Source organism: Mustela lutreola, chromosome 12 (genome assembly GCF_030435805.1).
Source record: "Mustela lutreola isolate mMusLut2 chromosome 12, mMusLut2.pri, whole genome shotgun sequence".
Classification (NCBI taxonomy): domain Eukaryota; kingdom Metazoa; phylum Chordata; class Mammalia; order Carnivora; family Mustelidae; genus Mustela; species Mustela lutreola.
Window position 1 is genome coordinate 82,806,940 of NC_081301.1, and position 24,285 is coordinate 82,831,224.

The 24,285-nt window shown below is 34.4% G+C and overlaps 1 protein-coding gene across 4 annotated transcripts in view; it reads right to left on the reverse strand.

Annotated features, from left to right (window-relative positions):
- The window catches only part of VPS13A (vacuolar protein sorting 13 homolog A), a 224,577-nt gene that overhangs the window by 127,611 nt on the left and 72,681 nt on the right, over window positions 1-24,285 (reverse strand). For all 4 annotated transcript variants that reach the window (XM_059142057.1, XM_059142058.1, XM_059142060.1 and 1 more), the window contains exons 23-26: window positions 19,799-19,937; window positions 7,595-7,676; window positions 5,994-6,148; window positions 5,450-5,606 (exon numbers count right to left, since the gene is read on the reverse strand). In XM_059142057.1, coding sequence (XP_058998040.1) covers window positions 5,450-5,606; window positions 5,994-6,148; window positions 7,595-7,676; window positions 19,799-19,937 — 533 coding nt within the window. The remainder of the gene's footprint in view (window positions 1-5,449; window positions 5,607-5,993; window positions 6,149-7,594; window positions 7,677-19,798; window positions 19,938-24,285) is intronic.

The following is a 24,285-nucleotide window of genomic DNA, read 5'->3' on the forward strand; positions in this document are numbered from 1 at the left end:
AAGACCGCCTGATTGTTCCTCACAAAACTAAATGTATTCTTCCCATATAACCCAACAGTGATGTTCTTTGGTATTTACCCAAAGCAGTTGAAAAGTTATGCCCACACAAAAACCTTCATACAGACGTTTATTGAACCTTTATTCAGAACTCTCAAAACCTGTGTACAACCAAGACGTCCTTCAGAAGGTGAATGGAAAAACAAACTGTGGTACAACATACAATGAAACATTATTCAGTACTAAGAAGTAAGCTGTTGAGTAATGAGAAGATAGGGAAATAAATACATATTACTAACTGAAAAAAGTCATTCTGAAAGGCTGTATATAGTATGATCCCAGCTACATGACATTCCAGGAAAAGGATAAACTATAGATACAGTAAAAAAACTCAGTGGTTGCCAGGAGGAGCAGCAGGACAGGAAAGGATGAAGAGGTGGAATACAGAAGATTTTTAAAGCACTGGAACCACTGCACATGGTAATATAATGCTCCATACATGTCATTATACATGTGTCCAAAACCCTTTGAATTCATAGCACTAAGATGAACCCTAACATAAACTATGGACATGGGGTATACTGTGTCAATGTACATGAACTGCAACAAGTGTCCTCCTCTGGTGGCGGATGTTATAATGGGAGAGGTTATGCACGTGAAAGTACAGAGGGAAATCCCTATATCTAAACTGCTCAACCGCACTGTAAATAAAAAATTGCTCCAAAAATAGTTAACTAATATTTTTAATGTCATTTCTAATCATATACAATGTTCTTCTGTTATAAAAAAGCTTTATAAAATTAAAAATTAACCTACTATATCAGTTCTCTTTTTTTAAATTAAGTCATACATAACGTATTAGCTTCAGGTATAAAACAGAATGATTCAATATTTGTATATATTAAGAAATGAGCATCACAATTATCTAGTTAAATATCTGTCCTCAAACATAGCTACAATTTTATTTTTCCTTGTGATGAGGACTTTCAAGATTTACTATCAGTAGCTTTCAAATAAGCAATTTGGTATGTTAACTATAACCACTATGTTATACTTTATATCCTCCTGATTTATAACTGGAAATTTTTTCCTATCTCTTGGATCCCCTTCACCCATGCCTACTGAACTTTCCCTGCCCCCTGCCTCTGGCAATCACCAATCTTCTATTTACCTATCAGCTTGGATTTTTTTTTTTTTAATATTCCACATATAAGTCAGATCAGATGGTATCTTTCTCTGACTTATTTCACTTAGCATAATGTTCTCAAGGTCCATAAATGTTGTCACAAATGGCAAGATTTCATTCTTTTTTATGGCTGAATAGAATTCTGTTGTGTGTTTTTTTATATGTGTGAATAAAGATTTCCCATCTTTTAGGTGTTCACTCATTGATTGCGCTTAGGCTGTTCCCACATCTTGGCTATTACAAACAGTGCTGCAATGAACATGGAGTACATTTATCTTTTCAAGCTAGTGTTTTCATTTTCTTTGGGAAAATACCTAGAAGTGGAATTGTTAGATCATATGATATTCTACTTTTAATTTTTGAGGAACGTACACACTGTCTTCTATAATGTTTGCACTAATTTACACTTATAATAGTACATAAGGGTTTCCTTTTCTCCATAGCTTCACCCACACTTGTTAGTTCTTGTCTTTTTGATGATACCCACTCTGATATGTGTGAGGTCATATCTCATTGTGGTTTCAAGCAGCAGTTCCCCCAATAAATAGTGATATCAGCACCTTTTCATATACCTGTTAACCACCTTAATGATTTTTGGGGGGGAAAAATGTCTATTCAGACCTTCTGCCCTTTTTTTTTTTTAAATTGAATTGGTTTTCTGCTTATTGAGTTGCAGAAATTCTTTACATATTTTAGGTATTAACCATTGATCAGATTTGTGATTTGCATGCATCTTCTCCCATTCAGTAGGAATGGTTCAATTGGTTCATGGCTTCCTTACCTATGCAGAAGATTTTTGGTCTAATGTAGTCCTACTTGTTTATTCTTTTCTTTGCATCTGGAATCAGACCCAAATAATCAACACAAGACTAAGGTAAAGGCACTTACTGCCTATATTTAATTCCAAGAGTTTTCTGGTTTCAGGCCTTCCATTAAGCCTTTATTTCATTTTAATTTTTGTGGATTATGTAAGATAGTAGTCATAGTCCAGTTTCATTGTTTTGCATATAGCTTCCCAGTTTTCCTAGAATCAATTTAGAGTTGTTTTTTCTATTTCTGTGCAAAATGTCATTGAAATTTAGATAGGGATTGCATTGAATTTGTAGATTTGCTTTGGATAACATGAACACTTTACCATGTTAATTAATCCAATCCATAAGCACAGACTACCTATTTGTCTTGATTTTTTTTTCATCACTCTTATAATTTTCAGTATATAGGTCTTTCACTTCCTTAATTTTATTCTTATGCATTTTATTTTTTTGATGGAATTGCAAATTGTTGGATTGTTTTCTTAACTTCTCCCTCTCATAGTGTATAGAAACCCAAAAGAATTTTGTATTTTGCTATCCAACAACATCACTGAATTTACTGATTAGATCTAAGAGCATCTTGGTGGAATCCTTAAGGTTTCCTATATATAATATCATGTCACCTGCAAATAGTGACAGTTTTACAAAGATCTACAAAGAATTACTGCAGATATTGACAATTTTTACCAGTCAACAAAGAAATCAAAAGAAAAAATATTAAAAATACCTTGGACCAATAAGAACATAAATACAATATACCAAAATTTATGAAATGCAACAAAAGTATTTCTAAGAGGGCAAAGAACAGCAACGCCTACCTCTTGAAACAAAAAACTCAAAGAATCTAACTTTATACCTCAAAGAACTAGAAAAAGAACTGAAATACCAAATTAGAAAGAAATAAAATATCAGAGCAGAAATAAAGGCAATAGAAACTAAAAAAAAAAAAAAGGTGAAAAGGTCAGTATAACTAAGAGCTGGATCCTTTCAAAGATAGCAAAATGCACAAACCCTTAGCTAGATTCACCAAGAAAAAAAAAAGGTGGGCTTAAATAAAATCAGGCATGAGAAAGGAGACATTACAACTAATAACCAAATAAATACAAAAGGTCATTGAGAAACAAAAACTGAGGGTTTTAGAGGGGAGGAGGGTTCGTGGATGGGTTAGCCTGGTGATGAGTATTAAAGACAGCATGTATTGCACAGAGCACTCGGTGTTATATGCAATGAATCAGGGAGCTTTACATCAAAAACTAATGATGCACTGTATAGTGACCAATGTAACATAATAAAAAAAAAATGAAGACAGGTTTCAAAGTTAAAAAATAAAGTATAGGTTTGAATAAAAAAAAGATATAGAAATCTGGTTTAGATTACAATATTAAACATATAAACTTTTAATATTTAACTTAATATTAAAACATATATATGTGTGTGTGTGTATATATATATATATATATATATATATATAACTGAGCTCAGGAAGTAAAACATTGTATAGTTAACTTTTTATTTGGAATTAATTTCAAATTTACAGAAAAAATTGCATGAATGAAAATAATTAAGAAAAATAAAAAGAAGTGGATAAATTCCTAGAAACATATAACCTTTCAAGAAATAAAAAACACACATAGACCAATTATTTATAAAGAAATTGAATCAGTGGGCGCCTGGGTGGCTCAGTGGGTTAAGCCGCTGCCTTCGGCTTGGGTCATGATCTCAGGGTCCTGGGATCGAGGCCCGCATCGGGCTCTCTGCTCAGCAGGGAGCCTGCTTCCCTATCTCTCTCTCTGCCTGCCTCTCCATCTACTTGTGATTTCTCTCTGTCGAATAAATAAATAAAATCTTTAAAAAAAAAAAAAGAAAGAAAGAAATTGAATCAGTTATCAAAAGCCTCCCAAAAAACAAAAGTCCAGGACCAGACAGCTTTACTGATGAATACTACAAATATTAAATGAAGAATTAATACTAAGCTTAATGAAATGATTCTGAAAAATAGGAGGAAACACAAACTCATTTACAAGTCAAGTTCTACCCTAGTACCAAATCCAGATACAGGCCAATTGATTTTAGATGAACATAGATGCAAAAATCCTCAACAAAATATAAGCACAATAAATTCAACAAGACACTGAAAGGATCATACACCATAAGTAAGCAGGATGGTTCCTGCTTACTTACATTCCAAGGATGGTTCAACATCCACAAACCTATCAATGTGATAGCCTGTGTTAACAAAATGAAGTATTAAAATATTATGATCTCAATGGATGAAGAAAAGCATTTGATAAAATTCAACATCCAATTACATAAAAACTTTCAACAAAGTGGGTAGAGAGGGAACATTCCTCAACGTAGTAAAGACCACATATAACAGGCCCATAGCTAACATCCGATGCAATGGTATAAGCTGGAAGCTTTTATTCTAAATCAGGAATAAGACAAGGGTACCTACTCTTGTCACTTTTATTCAACATAGTACTGGAAGTTCCTAGCCAGAGCAATTAGGTCAGAAAAAGAAATAAAGGCATTCACATTAGAAACAAATTATCTAAATCATTCCAACAATAGTCTTACAAGAATAAACCCAAAAATATAAAGGAATATATATAATACCCTCTCCTAAATGCCTAACAAAGTAAATGGATATACTATCCAAGGTATAATAAAATATATCCATTCTGATTATGGGACATAAAATGTTTATAGTAGACAAAATAATGTTGTGCCCTGAGACCCAAGGACATCCATGTTATGTCTGCCTAAACCTGAGAATATGTTACCTTATATAGCAAAAGGGTCTTTGCAAAGGCAATTAGGTAAAGAGGAAATTAGCTTGGACTGAGATCAGAGATGACAACATGAGAAGGATCTATCACCCTGTACTGGTTCTGAGATATAGAGAACCAAATGCAAGGACTTAGGCCTGTGGGGGTTAAGGCCAGTCCTTACCTGTTAGTAGCAGGAAGCAGACTTACACCACATGGAAATGAGTTTTGGAAACAACTGAATAAGCGAGGAAATGGATCTTCCCCTAGATTCTCTATATAGGAACTCTAATTGGCACCTTGATTTTTACCTGTTAAGACTTACGTCAAATTACTGACTAACAGAATAACAGATAACAAATTTTTGTGGTTGGAAGACACTCAGTCTGTGGTAAATTGTTACCTTATCAATAGGAAACTAATCCAGCATTGTAGTATTGAGTTAGATTTAAAATTAAACCAGGTCTATTTTATTTTCCTTTATGAAAAGGAATCTTCATTTTGTCTTTGATCTACCTTTATAGATTTCCAAGTAAAAGATAAAAATAGACAACCAATTCATAATATAGTATTTCTTTGAGGATGTTTTAATAAATGTACTGATTTAAAGCCTAGAGAATTTTAAACTCTCTAGTAGGGAGTCAAACAATAAAAGTTTATTACTTTAAGAAAATTGAGATGCTTACCAAAGTATTCTGGGCATTTTAGGCAGAACTCTTTCAAAAAGGCATTCGCTTTCAAATCAAATGTTCTAAATTCCACATCTGTGCCCAACCCTAAAACATCAACCTCTACCACAGGTAGTTCACAATCTCCAACAAGGTGATAAAACTGAATCAAAACCTAGAGAAAAAAGAAAAAAGAAACTACCACTACCAAAATAAAAAATTATTTATGTAGATAGTGGCTATAAATGGAGATATAAGGTATTTATATGATCTGTACTTAAAATTTAGGAAAGATTTTACATCACACATACATATACAATTATGTTGTATAAACTATTTTTAATAAATATGTATAATAACCATAACATATGATCTAAACCTCTAATCTGTGATTAAGAAAATTAATCTTCAAAGAAAAGAAAGGAAAAATCACATAGCAACATTTGGATTCAGCTTAAACTGGATGAAACAGGAGTCATGTTAGTAAAGAGACGATATAAATACGGTGAATAGCAGCAATGACAATGTAAAGAAGCCGTATTAATTTCACCATGGTACATACCTCTGGCACTTCAAATCTTATTTTACACTGAATCATATTTTTTGAACAATACAGCTTTTGAAACTTCTTCGGCTGATAACTTTGAAGTTCAGAGGGAGATTGAGGAGGTTCATCCAAGGGACTACACGGTGCATCAAAAAATTCTTCCTCTGAATCTAAATATTGTAGAACATTATTTAAGTCAATAATCAAAATGACTGATTTAATAACATTTTTATAATTTTTCTGAGATAAATATGAATACTAATACATTAGCAATCTAAATAGTTCAAGATTAAATAAAAAGATGAGAAAATAATAGAGCTTGTCTGAAAATAACATTTTTGATGACAAAAAACATAGAAAATACAAAGTTCACCTTTAGATTAATGAACATCACCTTTTAAAGTCATTAGTATGAAACTGCAAACAAAAATTTCATTTCTTATTTTTGAGAGAGAGAATGTACATGCACCAGTGGGCAGAGGGAGAGAATTTTAAGTAGGCTCCATGCTAGGCTCCCCCAATGCTGGGCGTGATCTCATGACCCTGAGGTCATGATCTGAGCTGAAATCAAAGTTGGATGCTCAACTGACTGAGTCACCCAGGTGCCCTGCAAAAGAAAAGTTTATAGCAAATGCCAATGCCAATGATTATATGCAACATGTATTTTCAAAGTAATATACTAATTTGCTTGTTCTACCTGGGTAACAAAAATAGGGCTGAGTTACAAAGTCTGCAATATTAAAAGCATAAAGCAGACCCTGAGGTTTGGATGAAGAAACGGCGATCAATCACGGTTTCATTCGTGGATATGTGTATGTGCGTGTGTGCGTATGTGTGTCTGTGTGTGTATATACACATATATATACAATAGATTTCTAGAATTTGCTACTAAAAACAACTCCAAAACTAGTAAAATCATTAAAAGAAGATTTAAAGGAAACTAAAACTACCTGAAGTATATATCCCTAATGACCAAAAACTGAATTTAGGGCAGAAGATCTCACAAACATTTCCTTCCCGCCCCTTACCCACACAGAAAGAAAAATGTTCTCTAGAAAACTGAAGATTGACATGGTAACTTCAGCTACTTAAGATTAAGCAATTTTTAAGGCCTTAAAAATAGGCTTAAAAAATTCTTTCCAATGTGGCCAAGGAAAGCAGGTATCTGGTGTCAAAATATTTACCACTTTTCACGTGTGAATGTAGGTATTAAGGCCTGACTTTTTTTTGTTGTTTAATAACATAAGAGGAAAATATAAAAATAAAACTAAAATTTTACTATGACAAGATTCTCCAAATAACTAAGCAACATTATAAATTATATAATCCATAGCGTTTCATAGGGGCTCCTAGCTCAAAGAAAGACAAAGAAGATTAATTTACTAGTCGATTTTGTGAGATCATGAGTTTTACTTTTATTTACCAAAAAATTCTTGCTGCAAAAGCGACTTTAAGGAATATCCCACTTCTATTATCTTAAAGGAATTTTAGTGAAAATTTCTGGAAAACATATACATATCTGCTATTGCCTGCAATTTTTTGTATAGTCTCAAAATGAAAATTATATTCATAATACACTTTAGTACAGAAAACTTCCTAAACCAGTTTCATTTTACCATCATCAACACATGGAAGTTCCAAGAAAGGAAGCATTTTCTGTGAAATCTGTGTTGTTCCCACAGAGGTGGACCTTTGCATCTGGAAGAAAAGTAATTCACTGTTAATTAGCACAAAGATTTTTATTCAAAGTCCTAAGACAGTTTTGATAATGAAAAAAAAAATCCCACTTTGAACTAAGAAAAAAAAATCCAGTCTGAATTAGGAAAGTAAATTTTAAAATACAGATTTCAAGAAGTGGTTTTACAATTTCAAGGCTAAATAAAAATCACAGAACTATTATATTAATTTTCTTGTTGACAGGCTTCAAGTAGGAAAAGATCTTAGATACAATGTTAACTCAGTGTCTCACTAAATAAGAAAACCTATCAGGACATTCACAGGAAATAACCAATCCCAATATTTTAAACCTACAGAGATATGAAGTTCTCAGTTTTACTTTTCATTTTTTGAAAAACATTTCATTAAATTGACTTTTTTACTGCTTGGAGAAATATAGCACATAAAAACATAAAACGCAATGTGATAAAATAATAAAAAAAGACATACCTGAATCTTCTACCCAGACCAAAAACTAAGAAAAACATTCTAAGCAGCAGTATACCATACCTAGAAGCATCTCATGTGATTCTCCTCGATTATATTCCCTACAACTGGTCACAACTTCACTTTAATTTACTTATTTTTATGTCCTACTAATAATTCTCTAATATTCTTTAACATTCTTTATCCTGTTTCTTTCTAAACTGTACCAAAAAGGAGTATCTTAAATATTCTAAGACATTCTTCTACAAAACAATGTTTAAATTTTACACATAATTGATTGATCGCTCATTCTCACTACCTTACTATACTGCATATTTGCAATATTATTTGCCCACTACACTGTTGATAAATATACGTATTATTTACAGATTTTTTGCTTTTACTCATAGTGCTACCATAAACATCCTTGAACATGTCTCCAGATTATATAACAACTCCAGAAATCTAGTTATTTCAAAATCATTTTTTGAAAGAACTAATACATTTCCCCCACTTATTTCGGCTGGCATCTTTTTATGATATCAAATATATCTTGACCATGTATTATAGTGTACATTTATATCCAAGCTTTATTCTACTTCATTGATCTATATGTCTATTCCCATACCAAACAAAACCACTTTAATAAAATAGCTATAAAATAAACCTTGAAATCAAATATTAGAAAACCTCGAATATTATTCTTATCTAAAATTGTTTTGGCTAGAATTATGAAGGCAACCTAAGTTTCCATCAATAGATGAATGGATAAAGATGTGGTATGTATGGGCAACACAGTATTATTCAACTATAAAGAAGAATGAAATTTTGCCATTTGCAACAAGATGGATGGATCTAGAGAGTACGGTCCTAAGTGAAATAAACCAGAGAAAGAAATACCACGGAATTTCACTCCCATGAGGAATTTAAGAAACAAACAAAGGAAAAGAGAGAGACAAACCAAAAAACTGACTTTTATTTACAGAGGACAAACAGGTGGTTATAATGGCGGGGGTGGCTTTGTAATAGATGAAGGGGGTTAAGAGTACACTTATCTTGAAGAACACAAAGTAATATAGGGAAGTGATGAATCACTGTATTGTACACCTGAAATGAATGTAAACTATGTACGTTAACTATGTTTATGTATGTTATGTTAACATACACAATGTATGTTGTGTATGTTAACTATGTTAACTATGCTGGAATTCACATTAAAAATAATAAATTGTTTTGGCTAATATGTGTCCTTTACATTACTGTATATACTTTCATAATTAGCTTGTTAATTTCCAGAAGAGAAATCTTCCATATTCTGATTGAGGTGGTGAGAAATTACAAAGTTTGAAGACTGCCAACTCCATGAGGTCAGGCCTCCACTCCTTCGATTATGCATATCATTCCAATGTTTAGGTTTTCTTTGTTTACAGAAATGTTCTGCAGTTTAAGGTTTACACGTCTTGTACTTCTATTATTAATTTTTTCTTAAGTATTCAGTCCTTTTTAATGTTGTTATGAATGGAATATTTTTCACTTTTAGAAACAATTATTTACATTGATAAAATATCTTGCAAACTTGCTATTTTTAGTGATATTTTTCTACATTCCTTAGGACTTTCTGCATAAATGATCATTTCATCTGCAAATAAAGACAGTTTTACTTTTTCTTCCTAATCCTTTCTCTTGATTTCTTTGCAGAAACTAGAACATTCACTATCAACTTGAATAGAGATGGTGAGAAAAGGTATTCTTGAACTATTCTAGATCTTACAGGGAAAGCATCCAGTCGTTTTCAAATTAAATACAATATTAGCTACAGGTTTTTCCTGTATGTCCTTTATGAGGAAGAAACTCTTCTATTCCCAACTTAAGAGATTTTCTCATCAGGGCACCTGGGTGGCCCAGGGGGTTAAACATCCTATGGTCCTGGGAACAAGCCCACAGTCAAGTTCCCTGGTCAGCAGGGAGTCTGCTTCTCTCTACCTCTCCCTCTTCTCCGCTTGTGTTCTCTCTCTCTCAAATTTTTTAAAGAAGTTTTTACCATCAATAATTGTTGGGTTTTGTCAATACTTTTTCCTCATTTATTGAGATGATCATAACTTTTTCTCCTTTATTCCATGAATATGATTAATAACCCTGACTGGTGAGTCATTTTTGTTTTCATAAGGTAAATGCATTTGATTATAATATATCATACTATTTGGCTGTAGTATTTTTTAAGGATTTTTTTATCTATGCTAATGAGCATACACGTTTATAGTTTTCTCATAATTTTTTTGTCTGATTACAAAACATGACAATCTATGCAAAGAAACACATAAGAACGGCCTATAACAGAGACAAAATTAGCAAGCACAGTTCAGGAGGAAGTAAGGCGCTAGACTTCCTAAAAAGGCTTTTTTTTAATGCCTCAAATATGCTCAGAATGCTAAAAAGGACCATGGAGAAAGAGCTAAAGGAAATTCCAACAATGATGTCATAACAAATAGAAATGAGGGTGGCTCAGTCAGTTAATGCCTGCCTTTGGCTTCAGGTCATGATTCCAGGGTCCTGGGATGGTGTCCTACATCAGCCCTGCATTCAGTTCCTGCTCAGTGGGGGCCTGCTTCTCCTGCTCCCTTTGCTGCTCCCCCCACTTTTGCTGTGACAAATAAATAAAATCTTAAAAAAGAAAAAATAAAACATTATTGAAGAGAGAAATTTTAAGAAGAACTCAAGGAGAAATTCTGGATCTGAAAAGAGCTAGCTAATAAATGAATGAGATATCCTTATGGATCCTAAAGTCATCTGAAGGTTAGGAACAACCTTACTTCCACATATTCAACACCTTGGATGAAACCAATTCCTTGACAGAGAAAATCTTACAAAGCTTATGCAAGAATAAACAGATACGGTCCAGCAAAAACGAAACAATTTCAAAGTCTTTCAATAAAGAAACTCTATGCACAGATGGCTTCACTGGTATTTAAGATAGAAACAATATCTACTCTTTACAAAATATCTTGTAAAGTCAGAGAAGGAAACTTTTTCCAATTCATTTGACAAGGATGGACTTTCTCTGATATCATATGCAACACCTAATAAGTAGAAACCATGATCATGTATGACCATAAATCCAAAAATCCTTAACAAAAAATTAGCAAATAAATCCAACACTGTACTAAAAGGATAATATATCATGAACAAATGAGGCTTACATTAGGAATGCAAGGCTAGTTCAACATTCAAGAATCAACGTAATCTATCATATTAAAAGAATAAAGAAGAAAACTGTATGATTACAACCGATACAGCAAAAGCATTCCATAAAATGCTACAAATATTCCTGATACAAATAAAACTATTAGCTAACTAGGAATAAAAGAATACCTCCCTCAATCTAGGAAATAAGATGGAAAAACTGACAGCTATTATCATACCTAATAAGATAAGGCTAGGGGTGCTTGGGTGGCTCAGTGGTTTAAAGCCTCTGCCTTTGGCTCAGGCCAGGATCCCAGGATCAAACCCCACATCAGGCTCCCCACCCCCCACCCAGCCACCTGCTTCTCTGCCTACTTGTGATCTCTGCCTGTCAAATAAATTTAAAAAACCTTTTAATTAAAAAAAAAAAAAAGATAAGATTAATACACTCCTGCCACATAGCGGACATTCTGCCAAGTAGCAGAATGACCCACTGAAACCAAGAAAGTGGAACCATTCTAGAAATCCAGGAGGGAACTTTAGCCCCCAAAACCCATACCTGTTGAGCCCATGTTGGTAATGGCACCACTGTGGATCTCAGACTAGCTTTCAAGATTATTCTTTTCCCTTTTACTGAAGAATAAAGCACATTCCCAGCTGGATGGCCTACTGTCCTACCCTGTAGTATCCCAGAACTACAAGGGATTTTCTTCATTTTGTCCTGACTCTGCCCTCTTTAGTCTAAGCTGGTAGTACTTCAGCTGGTAGAGCCCCATCTCTATTCCTGGCTTCGGTGAGATAATGGATTAAAGCCAGGAGTCACATGTCTTTATCAAGTGTTTGTGCAAATACCCCTGGCTTTCTCTCTAACACAATTCTCCATTTTTGCAATATGGACAGGCTAAGCACTTTCCAAATCTTTAAGTTCTGTTACTGATTTAACATATCCTTCTTAAAAATATCTTTTCTTGCATTTTACTCTAAGCAATTAGGAAAAAATAAGACCATGTCTTGAACAGTTTACTTAGAAATCTCAACTAAATATCCAAATTCATCACCTACAACTTCTACACTAGAAAACAATTCAGCCAAGTTCTTTCCCACTTTATCACAAGAATAACCTTGCCTGAAAACCCCCTTTCACATTCTACTTATTATCCAGTGCTAAGCCTACTACAACATATTTGTTACATCACCACCTCACTTTCTGGTCCAAAACCTGTATTAGTTTTCAAGGGCTGCCATAACAAAATTCCATTGACTGGGGGTATTAAACAACAGAAATTTATTTTCTCACAGTTCAGAAAGATAAGAAGCTCAAGATCAAGGTGTTGGCATCATTTGTTTTGACTGAGGCCGCTCTCCTAGGCTTGCAGATGTCTTCCTCCTTGCTGCACTCCTACTCCCGCCATGGGGTTTTCTCTATACATGTGCATCTCTGGTGTCTTTTTCTGTGTCTGAATTTCTACTTCTCATGAAGATGCCACACTGACTGCATCAGGACCCACTCTAATGGCCTCATATTAACTTAACCACTTTTTAAGGTCCTATCTCCAAATACAGTGACATTCTGAGCTATTAGGTTTAATGTTTCAATATGTGGATTTTCAGAGGACACAGAACACCAAAACATGTGAAGCACATGTACATTTCAACTACAAAATACTTCTGAAAAAACTTAAATAGGGGCATCTGGATGGCTCAGTCATTAAGCATCTGACTTCAGCTCGGGTCATGATCCCAGCGTCCTGGGATCAAGCCCCACATTGGGCTCCCTGCTCTATGGGAAGCCTACTTCTCCCTCTCCCACTCCTCCTGCTTATATCTCCTCTCTCACTGTGCATCTCTGTCAAATAAATAAAATCTTAAAAAAAAAAAAAAAGAAATAGACCTAAATAAATGAAAAGATGTATCACGTTAATGGACTGAAAGATTCAATATTGTTAAAAGGTCAATTCTCCCCAAATTGGTAATACAATAAAATCACCATCAAAATCCCAGGAAAATCTTTTTGTAAAATTGAAAAGCTGATTCTAAAAGTTATTGGGAAAGGGGAAGAACTAGTGGAAACTATTTAGGAAAAGCAAACAATTTAGATGTCACATTATCTGATTTCAAGAATTACCATTTTTAACTCTATCAAAAAGAATACCTATGAATAAATTTAATCGAAGAGAAGGAAAATCTATACCCTGAAAACTATAAAACACTGATGAAAGAAACTGAAGACACAAATAGTGAAAAGATATTTCACACTTAAGGACTACAAAAAGCAGTATTGTTAAAAAGTACACACTACTCAAAGCAATCTTCAGATTCAATGCAATTTCTATCAGAAGTCGAGTAATGTATTATATACATGTAGAAAAAATAATCCTAACATGTAGAAAAAATAATCCTAACACCTAGATGACCCTGAATAGCCAAAGCAATCTTAAGAACAAAGCCGGGGGCGTCACACTTCCTAAGTTCAAGCTCTATTATAAAACTAAAGTAATCAAAACAATATGGCAACAACACAAAAAACAGATTTGTAAATCAGTGGAACTAAAATGAGAGCCCAGGAATAAACCTATGAGTTAACAATCAATTAATTTTTGGCAAAGGAGCCAAGAATATACAAGGAAAGGACAGTTTCTTCAATAAATGGTGCTGGGGAAAGTGGACAGCCATATGCAAAAGAATAAAACTGGACTCCTTTCTCATCCACAAAATCAACTTAAAATGGATTGCAGACTTGAATGGAAGACCTGAAGCCATAAAGTTGCTAAAGGAAACACAGCCAGGTAAGCTCCTTAACAGCAATCTTGGCAATAGTTTGTTGGATCAGATTTCAAAAGCAAAATAAACAAGTGGGTCTACCTCAAACTAAAAAGCTTCTGCACAGCAAGGGAAACTATCAACAAATGAAAAGGTAATGAACTGAATGGGAGAAAATATATGCAAATAATATATCTGATAAGGGATTAATATCTCAATCATATGAAGAATTCATTCAACTCAGCAAACAATTCGATTAAAAAATGGGCAGAGGAAATGGACATTTTTCAAAGAAGACATACAGATGGTCAACAGACACATGAAAAGATGCCCGATACTAATAAGGGAAATGTAAATCAAAATGATGAGATACCAGCCGACATCTGTTAGGATGGCCATTATCAAAAAGACAACAGACCCAGCACAGCTACTGCCCAGATTTCACTTACTTATGCACCACACTCTGCCTCCTCTGCAACCATGTCTGACAAACGTGATATGGCTGAGACTGAGAAATTCAATACATCAGTATCAAAGAAGGTAGAAAAACAGGAGAAACAAATGAACAGGAGAAGCAAGCATGAGCATCATAGTAGGACACACGCTGCCAACATGCACTATACATTTATGAGCATTACTTTATTTTACTTCTTTTAGCTGTGTAACTTTGTAACATGCAAAGAGGTTGGATCAAGTTTAAAAGACTACACTGACAAGGGAAGGCTGGGTCTGCCACTCCCATCTGCCAGCTGGCTGGCAGGAAAGGAATAGAACTTGCAAGTTGGTGAAGGAAGATGCTGGGTGGGAAAACAGTGAAATCTAGAGTAAAAACCAAGTGATTCAAGACATCTCACAGGCCGTAAAACAGGATTTATAGGGTTTAATCACAGGGCCATTTTTTTTGTTCAAATGATTTTAATTATTGCAATGCACCATTTTTAATTTACAAATAAAAAGTTTTAAAACCTGAAAATAGGGCACCTGGGTGGCTCAGTCGGTTAAGCATCTGCCTTTGGCTCAGGTCATGATCCCAGAGTTTCTGAGATGGAGTACCAATCAGGCTCTCTGCTCTGCAGGGAGCCTACTTCAACCTCTGCCTCTCTCTCCCTCTTAGGAATAAATAAAATCTTAAAAAGAAAAAAAAAAAAAAACTAGGGAAAAAAAAAAAAGACAACAGGTTACCAGTATCGGAGAGGATTTGGAGAGAAAGGAAATCCCGCCATATAAATTGGTACAGTCACCAAAGAAATAGTGGGCAGTTCCTCAGGAAATGAAAACTAGAACTACCATGTAATCCAGCAATCTCTTTTCTGGTTTTTCCAAAGGAAATGAAAACAGGATATCAAAGAGAGATCTGCATGCCCATGTTTACCGCAGTATTCACAATAGCCAAGATGTGGGAAAAGTGTCCATCAAACAGGTGAATGAATAAAAGCATGACATTTATATAATATGTATAAAATATATATATTATATTTATATGGCATTTATATAATATATATAATACAGATTATATACACACAGACACACATTTATATACATTATGTAAATCACTCAATCATGAGAAAGAAGGAAATCCTGTCATTTGTGACAACATAAAAGGAACTTGAGGGCATGATGCTAAGTGAAATAAGCAGGACTAAGAAAGATTCTGCACAGTATCATTTATAAGTGGAATTTAACAACAAAAAGGTCAAACTCCTAGCAAGAGTGCAGAAGTGGTTGCCAGGGGCTATACAGTGGAGGAAATAGGGAGCCGTTAGTAAAAGGGTACAAACTTTCAGCTTCAAGGTGAGTAAGGCTGAGGATCTAATGTAAAATATGGTGACCATAATCAACAACACTGTACTGAGTAACAGGAATCTGTTGAGAGAGTAGAACTGAATGTTCTCACCAAAAACAAGTATGTGAAGAATGAATGTGTTAATTAACTAGACAGTTAAATCCTCTTGCAACATATACATGTATTAAACCACCACAATGTACACATTAATATTTTATAGTTTTATTTGTCAACTGTACCTTAATAAAGCTGAAATAAAAATTAAGAAGAAAAATAAAATTATAGGAAGTAAACAGAAGCATTTAGTTTCAAGAGCTATTTAGGTGTTAAGATTTTTCAGACCTGTGACTGAAATTTTATTTCTGAGACAATCCAAACAAGATATCCATGAAGGGGTGATTCTTTGTTTAAAAATCTTTTCTTTGGGGCGCCTGGGTGGCTCAGTGGGTTGGGCCGCTGCCTTCGGCTCAGGTCATTATCTCAGGGTCCTGGGATCGAGTCCCGCATCGGGCTCTCTGCTCAGCAGGGAGCCTGCTTCCCTCTCTCTCTCTCTGCCTGCCTCTCCATCTGCTTGTGATTTCTCTCTGTCAAATAAATAAATAAAATCTTTAAAAAAAAAAAAAAAAAAAAATCTTTTCTTTAACCTATGAAACCCCTTCAAGTTAAATTAAAAGTCTTAGTAATGATCTAGTCTTTTGGACTGAACTTTCTTAGAAAACTGGAAAAGGGAGAAAATAAAGTCCCTGCAGATTAGGATGTCATTTATACAGAAAGCAGCATGAAAAGAGCAGAAAAAATGTCAGCTGTAGGGCTGTAGATTTGTTTAAAGAAAGAGAGAGAAAAAAAATCTGAGTTCAAAATTTGGCTCTGCAAGCTAAAAGCTACAAGCTTTATGATCTTAGCAAAGTATTTAACTTAAGAGTCTGTTCCCTGAGCAAAATAATGACTGTTAGTACTTGCTGGCTTGTGATAAGGATTAATGATAAAAATATGCAAAATCTAGAGTTGGGCTAGTGTTGAATATAAATAATTAACAGATGACCTTATGCAGTAATCTTTTGCCAAATGTGTGGCTGGACACTAACAGAAATTCAGTATAAGACATATTACATAGTTATTCTCTGCCTATTTTTATAAAGGCATTAGATTTTAAAAAGAACATCTAATGTAGACCATAGGTTTGACAGCCTTTGATATACAGATTAAGTTTAGGGGATGGGAGAGAGAAGAGTCCTCTGAGCCTTCAGTGATAACTAAGAATGAAGCGAACATTTATCCAAGTACTTTTTTTTTAAACTTAGAAGTATTTAAGAAGAAAACATAAATAAAAGTTTAAAATACAATATACCTTATGCAAGAAACTACTCAGAGGTGCCATCAACATAGCATAAAAGTGATGGAATAACCAAATTCACGAGACAGTCCCAGGAAAATTCCTGTTAACACTGAAGAAGGGGTTACGTGCCAACATATATACATACATGCATACATAATACTTACCATGAAGACATGTAGTAAATAAGACATTATGGTATCAGCAAGGGAATAGATAAAAATCAAAGGAGTATCACTGGAGTAAAAAAGAGCCCCCTCAAAATGCTCAACTAATGGAAAAAGGAAGTGTTTTCAACAAATGAAACTGAAATGACTAAAAATACAAATGTATAAACAGTAACTTATCACATGTTCCACATAAAAGTTTAACAGAAAATGGATCATGGATCTGAATATAAAACCTAAAACTACAAAATTTCTAGAATAAAACACAGGAAAAATCTTGATCTTGTGTTAGGCAAAGATTCCAGAGTTGAAATATAAAAACCTTCATCCACAGAAGAAAATACTGACAAAGTGGATTTCATTAATACTTAAAACCTCTCCTCTTCCAAAGAACCTCTTAACAAAAAACTCAGCAACAGATTATGAAAAAATACTACAAAACACTACTGTTTTCAGGGTTATGGTATAATATGTCAGCAACTTCCTCTTACAGGGTTTGATCAAGTTCTTTATACTATTTTTACAATTTTTCTGTAAGTTTGAAATTATTTCAAAATAAAAAAGTTAAACATGAAAAGAAATCAAAATGTTTAAAGAGAGAAAAACATGACTGGATTTTTAAATAATATTTTATTTATCTGAGAGAGAGAGCACAGGTGTGGAGAGTGGGAAGGGGCAGAGGAAGAAGGGGAAGCAGGCTCCCTGTTAAGCAAAGAGCCCAATGCGGGACTCAACCCCAGGACTCTGAGATCATAACCTGAGCTGAAGGCAGACGCTTAACGGACTGATCCATCCAATTGCCCCAAATGGATATCTTCCATTTATTTCCATTTATTCCATTTATTTCCAAATGGATATGAAATTTTCTTCATAAGAAATAAGGTGCATAGAATAAGACAGAGAAATCATGAAGGAAAACCTTAATGACTTTTTTTTTCAAGATTTTAATTTATTTGTCAGAGGGAGAGGAGGGGGGGAAGAGAAAGAGGTAGGCAGAGGGAGAATCAGGCTCCCTGCTGAGCAAGGACCCTAACAAACTCCAGGCTTGATCCCAGGATTCTGGGATCATGACCTGAGCCAAAGGTAAATGCTTAACTGACTGAGCCACCCACGCATCCTACCTTAGTAAGTCTGAACATGTAAAAAGCAAACACTTGCGCATGCCAAAAATAAATGAATCCAAGGAAAAACAAAGAAAAAATGTTAGTAAAGGACAAACAGCAACAATTTCTTTAACTGGAAAACCACAACACAACACAAGACAAACACAGCAGTTTTAAAAAACAGAAAGTCAAACACCCAATAAACTCATGAACATAAGTCCTATGTTACTTGTAAATGCAAATCAAAGCCAGAATATAACATCTTTTCATTTAATAGAATAAATGTTAAATTGTTAATACTAATAAAGAACAGAGAAACAAACACTCATTTACTGCTGGTGGGACTACAAATGGGTACTCACTTTACAAAAGAAAGTTTGGCAAAGTTCATGAAAACCTAAAATTCACTGAGCAATTCCACATGTACGAATTTATCCAATGGATAAAAATATACCCAAATATATGTACGAGGAAGCTGAAAGCAGAACTGTGAGCTCTCATAACAACGTCAATGTCCATCAAAAGGGGATGTTGTCACACTTGCACAATTCCATACTATATTGCTCTAAAGTAAAAGGCAGATCTGTACATGCTAATACGAAGATAACTCTAATGTATATAAAATACGATAATGATGAAAAAATACAGGTTCAGATAAGTATAATGATGGAATTTATGTAAATTTGAAGAACATAAGAGTACGTATGTACACGCACATAAGTGAGCATGCCATAGTGTATGCCATAGACATTGTGGGAAACCAGAGAAGCAGCAGTTAACAGTGTTACCACTGAGGAGAGTGACTACAAGCCAGACCAGTGAAGAAAGGCAGACTTATGACATAATTTTCTTTAAGATTTGACCTTTTATTCTTTCATCATTTTCTCTTTTACAATGTCAAAAAAAAAAATTTTTTTTTTTCTTAGAGGTGGAGAGTAACATGGGGTGGGGGAGGCAGCGGCGAGAGGGAGAGAGAGAATCTTAATTAAACAGGCTCCATGCCCAGTGCAGAGCCCGATGCAGGGCTCAAATCTCACAATCTGAAATCATGACCTGAGCTGAAATCAAGCATTGGACACTCAACCAACTGAGACACCCAGGTGCCCCAACTTTTTTTTTAAAGCAGGCTCCATTTCCAGCATGGAGCCCATTACGGGGCTTGAACTCACAACCCTGCGATCAAGACCTGAGCTGAGATCAAGTTGGATGCTTAACTGAGCCACCCAGTTGCCGCTAAAATCTAATTTTTAAAGCTTTCTTGAAAATGAATTAAATTATTTTACCCAAAATTTGTGGGTAAAGTTGTCCAGTTTCCTTAATTTGCATTTTTATCAATTTTGTAAAAACATTACCTGAAATGGTTTGGCAGGGGCATATGTTTCAGTTGCAGGTGTGGGTTTCGGAATGCTTTCAATCAATTCCAGAATTCCTTGCAGTTTTTTATCTGAGATTCGTAAAGAAATCAGTGGTAACTTTCCAAAAATCTTGAATCTGTTTCAAAAAAAGGAATTATTATAAAGCAAACTCCATTCTGATTTATGTATACTAGTTAAAAACACAATTGTTCCCCTTAATATACCCAAAAATAAAATGCAATTTTAAACTCTAAAAATTATCCACATACTCCATAAAACATTCCACAATCTCCACTCAAATTCCTATTTGGCCTTACTGACACATCTCATTAGGTGAACTAACCTCATTATTTTTCAGAAAAAAATTTTTTGAGGTTTTATTTATTTATTTTTGAAAGAGAGAGAGAAAGAGCATGCACAAGCACAAGCAGGGGATGGGGCAGAGGTAGAAGCTGACTCCCTATTGAGCAGGGATCCTAACTCAGGACTTGATCCCAGGACCCTGGGATTATGACCTGAGCTGAAGGCAGACACTTAATTGACTGAGACACCCAGGTGCCCCAGAGATTTATTTTCTAACATTATTACATTTATTATCCCTTTTCTATTTGCCAAAGACAGCTGACAATTAATAATTATTGTTTATTATATGATAGGCATTAAGGAAAGCATTGATATGCATTATCTTAAGTCCTCACAACCTATAAGGTAGACAACTGATTTCTGCTGTTTTTTTAACAGCAGAAAATCAGTTGCATACATGGTTCCTAACAGGAAACTAATGCTTAGGAAGTTCAAATAACTTCTCTAAGAGATAATATATCTAAATCCTGTTTAAAAGTCAGATTAAGGGCGCCTGGGTGGCTCAGTGGATTAAGCCGCTGCCTTCGGCTCGGGTCATGATCTCAGGATCCTGGGATCGAGTCCCGCATCGGGCTCTCTGCTCAGCAGGGAGCCTGCTTCCCTCTATCTCCCTCTCTGCCTGCCTCTCCATCTGCTTGTGATCTCTCTCTGTCAAATAAATAAATAAAATCTTTAAAAAAAAAAAATAAAAAAAAAATAAAAGTCAGATTAAGAAATTTTAAGACTTAAGAAAAATTACATGATCATATAAAATATGGCAAAATCCAAACACCTATCATGATAAAAAAAAAAAAAAAAAACTCTGCAAGAACTACAATAAGGGTAAGCTTCCTCAACTTGATAAAGAGTATCATCAAAAAACCTACAGCTACTGTATTTAATGGCAAGAAACTCAGTTTTCCACTAAGATTACGTACAAAGCACAGAGGTCTCTTGGATCACTCCTTTTCAACACTATATTGCAAGTCCCTGTCAATGCGTTAGGACAAGAAAGGGAAATAAAAAGTATACAGAGTCTGTTCACAGATAACATGATCATCTATACAGAATATCTAAAAAGAAAAAAAAAAAAAAAGAAGGCAGCCCCAAGAACTAATAAACCCTTTATCCAATAGTCTACTGCTTTCTTATATACAAACAATGGGCAAGTAGAATTTAAAAATTAAAAATAATACCATTTATATTAACACCATTAAATCTAACAAAATATCTACAAGATCTATACAGAGGAAACTCTAAAACTCTGAAGGATGAAATCAAAGAAGAAATAAATATAAATGAAGAGCGACTCCATATTTATTTGTATTAAAATTCAATATTCTTCAGATGTTAGTTCTTCCTAAAAGAACTGATCCATGGATTCAATGTAATGAAAGTCAAAATCCCAGCCAACTACTTAATGGATATTGACAAAATGACTATGAAGTTTAAATGAAGAGGTAAAAGATCCAGAAAGCCAACATAATATTGAAGAAAACGGATGGAGGATTGACCCTCCCTGACCTCAAGACTCACTAGGAAAGCCACCGTAAGCAAGACACTGGTATTGACAATAGAATAGATAAATAGATCAATGGTCAGAAGAGAAAGCCCAGGAGTAGATTTCCATAAATACAGTCTACTGGTCTTTGCAAAGATATTCTCTTCAAAAACTTTAAAACTAATCTAGAAAAATGTTGCTAAGACTGATGTTCAAGAGATTACTACTGTATGTTTTCTTTTAGAGCTTTAATGATTTTAGGTCTCATACTTTGGTCTTTAATTCATTTTTACCTCATTTCTGTCTATGCAGTAGGAAAGTGGTACAATTTCATTCTTTGGCATGCAGCTGTCCAGTTTTCTCAACACCATTCTTTGAAGAGACAGTCTTCTCCTCATTGTATATTCTTGCCTCCTTTGTTAAAATTGACCATAGACGTATGGGTTTTTCTATGAGGACTCAATTCTGTTCCACTGATCAATGTGTCTATCTTTGTGCCAATACCATATTGTTTTGATTAGTATAGCTTTCAAATATATCTTGAAATCTGAATAGTGATAGCTCCAGCCTTATTCTTCTTTTTCAAGTCTGCTTTGGCTATTCAGGGTCTTTTGTGGTTCAACACAGATTTTAGGATTATCTGTTCTAGTTCAGTGAACAATGCCATAGATATTTTGATAGGAATTGTACTGAATTGGTAGATTACTTTGAGTTGTATAAACAATGATATCAATTCTTCCAAACAATGAGCATGGATAGCTTTCCACCTGTTGGTGTCTTCAATTTCTTTCATCAATGATTATAGTTTTTAGAGTACAGGTCCTTCCCTACCTTGGTTATGTTTATTCTTCAGTATTTTATTCTTTTTGGTAAAATGGTTAATGGGATTTTTTTCTTAATTTCTCTTTCTGCACTTCATTATTAGTGTATCAAAACATAACTGATTCCTGTATATTATTTATCTGCAAGTTTACTGAATTCGTTTATTCTAATGAATAATTTATTCATTTATTCAAATGAATAATTTGGTGGAGTCTTTAAGGTTTTCTCTGTATAGTTTCATGTCATCTACAAACAAAGATCACAGAAAATTGAAAGGAGATACAGATATATATATTTTTAAATATACCCCTTGCATCTACCCATGCATTGCCTCCTTCATTAAAAATATTCCCAACCAGGGGCGCCTGGGTGGCTCAGTGGGTTAAAGCCTCTGCTTTTGGCACAGGTCATGATCCCAGGGTCCTGGGATTGAGCCCCGCATAGGGTTCTCTGTTCAGCAGGGAGCCTGCTTCCCCCTCTCTCTCTGCCTGCCTCTCTGCCTGCTTGTGAACTCTGTCAGATAAATAAATAAAATCTTTAAAAAAAAAAAAATATTCCCAACCAGAATGGTACATTTGTTGAAACTGATGAAGCTACACTGACACATCATAATCGCCAAAGTCCACAATGTACATCACTGCTCACTGTTGGATGCTCTACGTTCTCTGGGTTTGGTCGAAGTGCATAATGACATGTATTAACCATTATATCATTTAGAATATATCATGTATTTTCATTGCCCTAAAAATCCCTTGTGCTTCAATTATTCATTCCTCCCCTACCTACCACCTTCAAGTCCTGGCAAGCCCTGATCTTTTAACTGTGTCCATAGTTTTGCCTTTTCCAGAAGTCACCTAGTGGAAACCATAGAATATGCAGCCTTTTCAGATTGGCTTCTTTCACTTGGTAATATGCATTTAATGTTTCTCTACATCTTTTCATGACCTGACAGCTTATTTCTTCTTAGTGAATTATATTCACTGTTTGATATGCTACAGTTTATCTATCACCTATTAACTGACATCTTAGTTGCTTACAAGCCTGGGCTATAAAACTGAAAAATAAAATTTATGTGTATAAGCTTTATATAAAAGTATGGATAAAACTTCTATAAATATATGCATGCAGGGGTAAATTGGAAGGGGAGGTGAATCATGAGAGACTAAGGACTCTGAAAAATAATCTGAGGGGTTTGAAGTGGCGGGGGGGTGGGAGGTCGGGGTACCAGGTTGGGGGTATTATAGATGGCACGGATTGCATGGAGCACTGGGTGTGGTGAAAAAATGATACTGTTATGCTGAAAATAAATAAATGAAAAAAATTTTTTTTAATTAAAAAAATTAAAAAATAATTTTAAAAAGATATTGATTTTTAAAAGAATCAATGAAAAAAGAGAAAAAATATATATGCACGCAGGTTTTGTGTGGATCTAAGTTTCAACACCTTGAGACCCAAAACCATAAAAATCCTAAAACAAAACAGACAGTAATCTCTTGTACATCAGCCTTAGCGACACTTTTCTAAGTATCTCCCCCCAGGCACATGAAACAAGACTACATCAAAATAAAAAGCTTTTGCACAGCAAAGAAAACCATCAACAAAACAAAAATGTAGCCCACTGAATGAGAGAAGATACTTGCAAATGATATAACCGATAAAGGGTTTAATATCCAAAATATATAAAGAATTTCTACAACCTGACACCAAAAAAAACAAACAATCCCATTAAATAATGGGCAAAGGACCTGAATAGACACTTTTTCAGTGGAAACATAGAGATGATTAACAGACACATGAAGACATGCTCAACATCACTCAT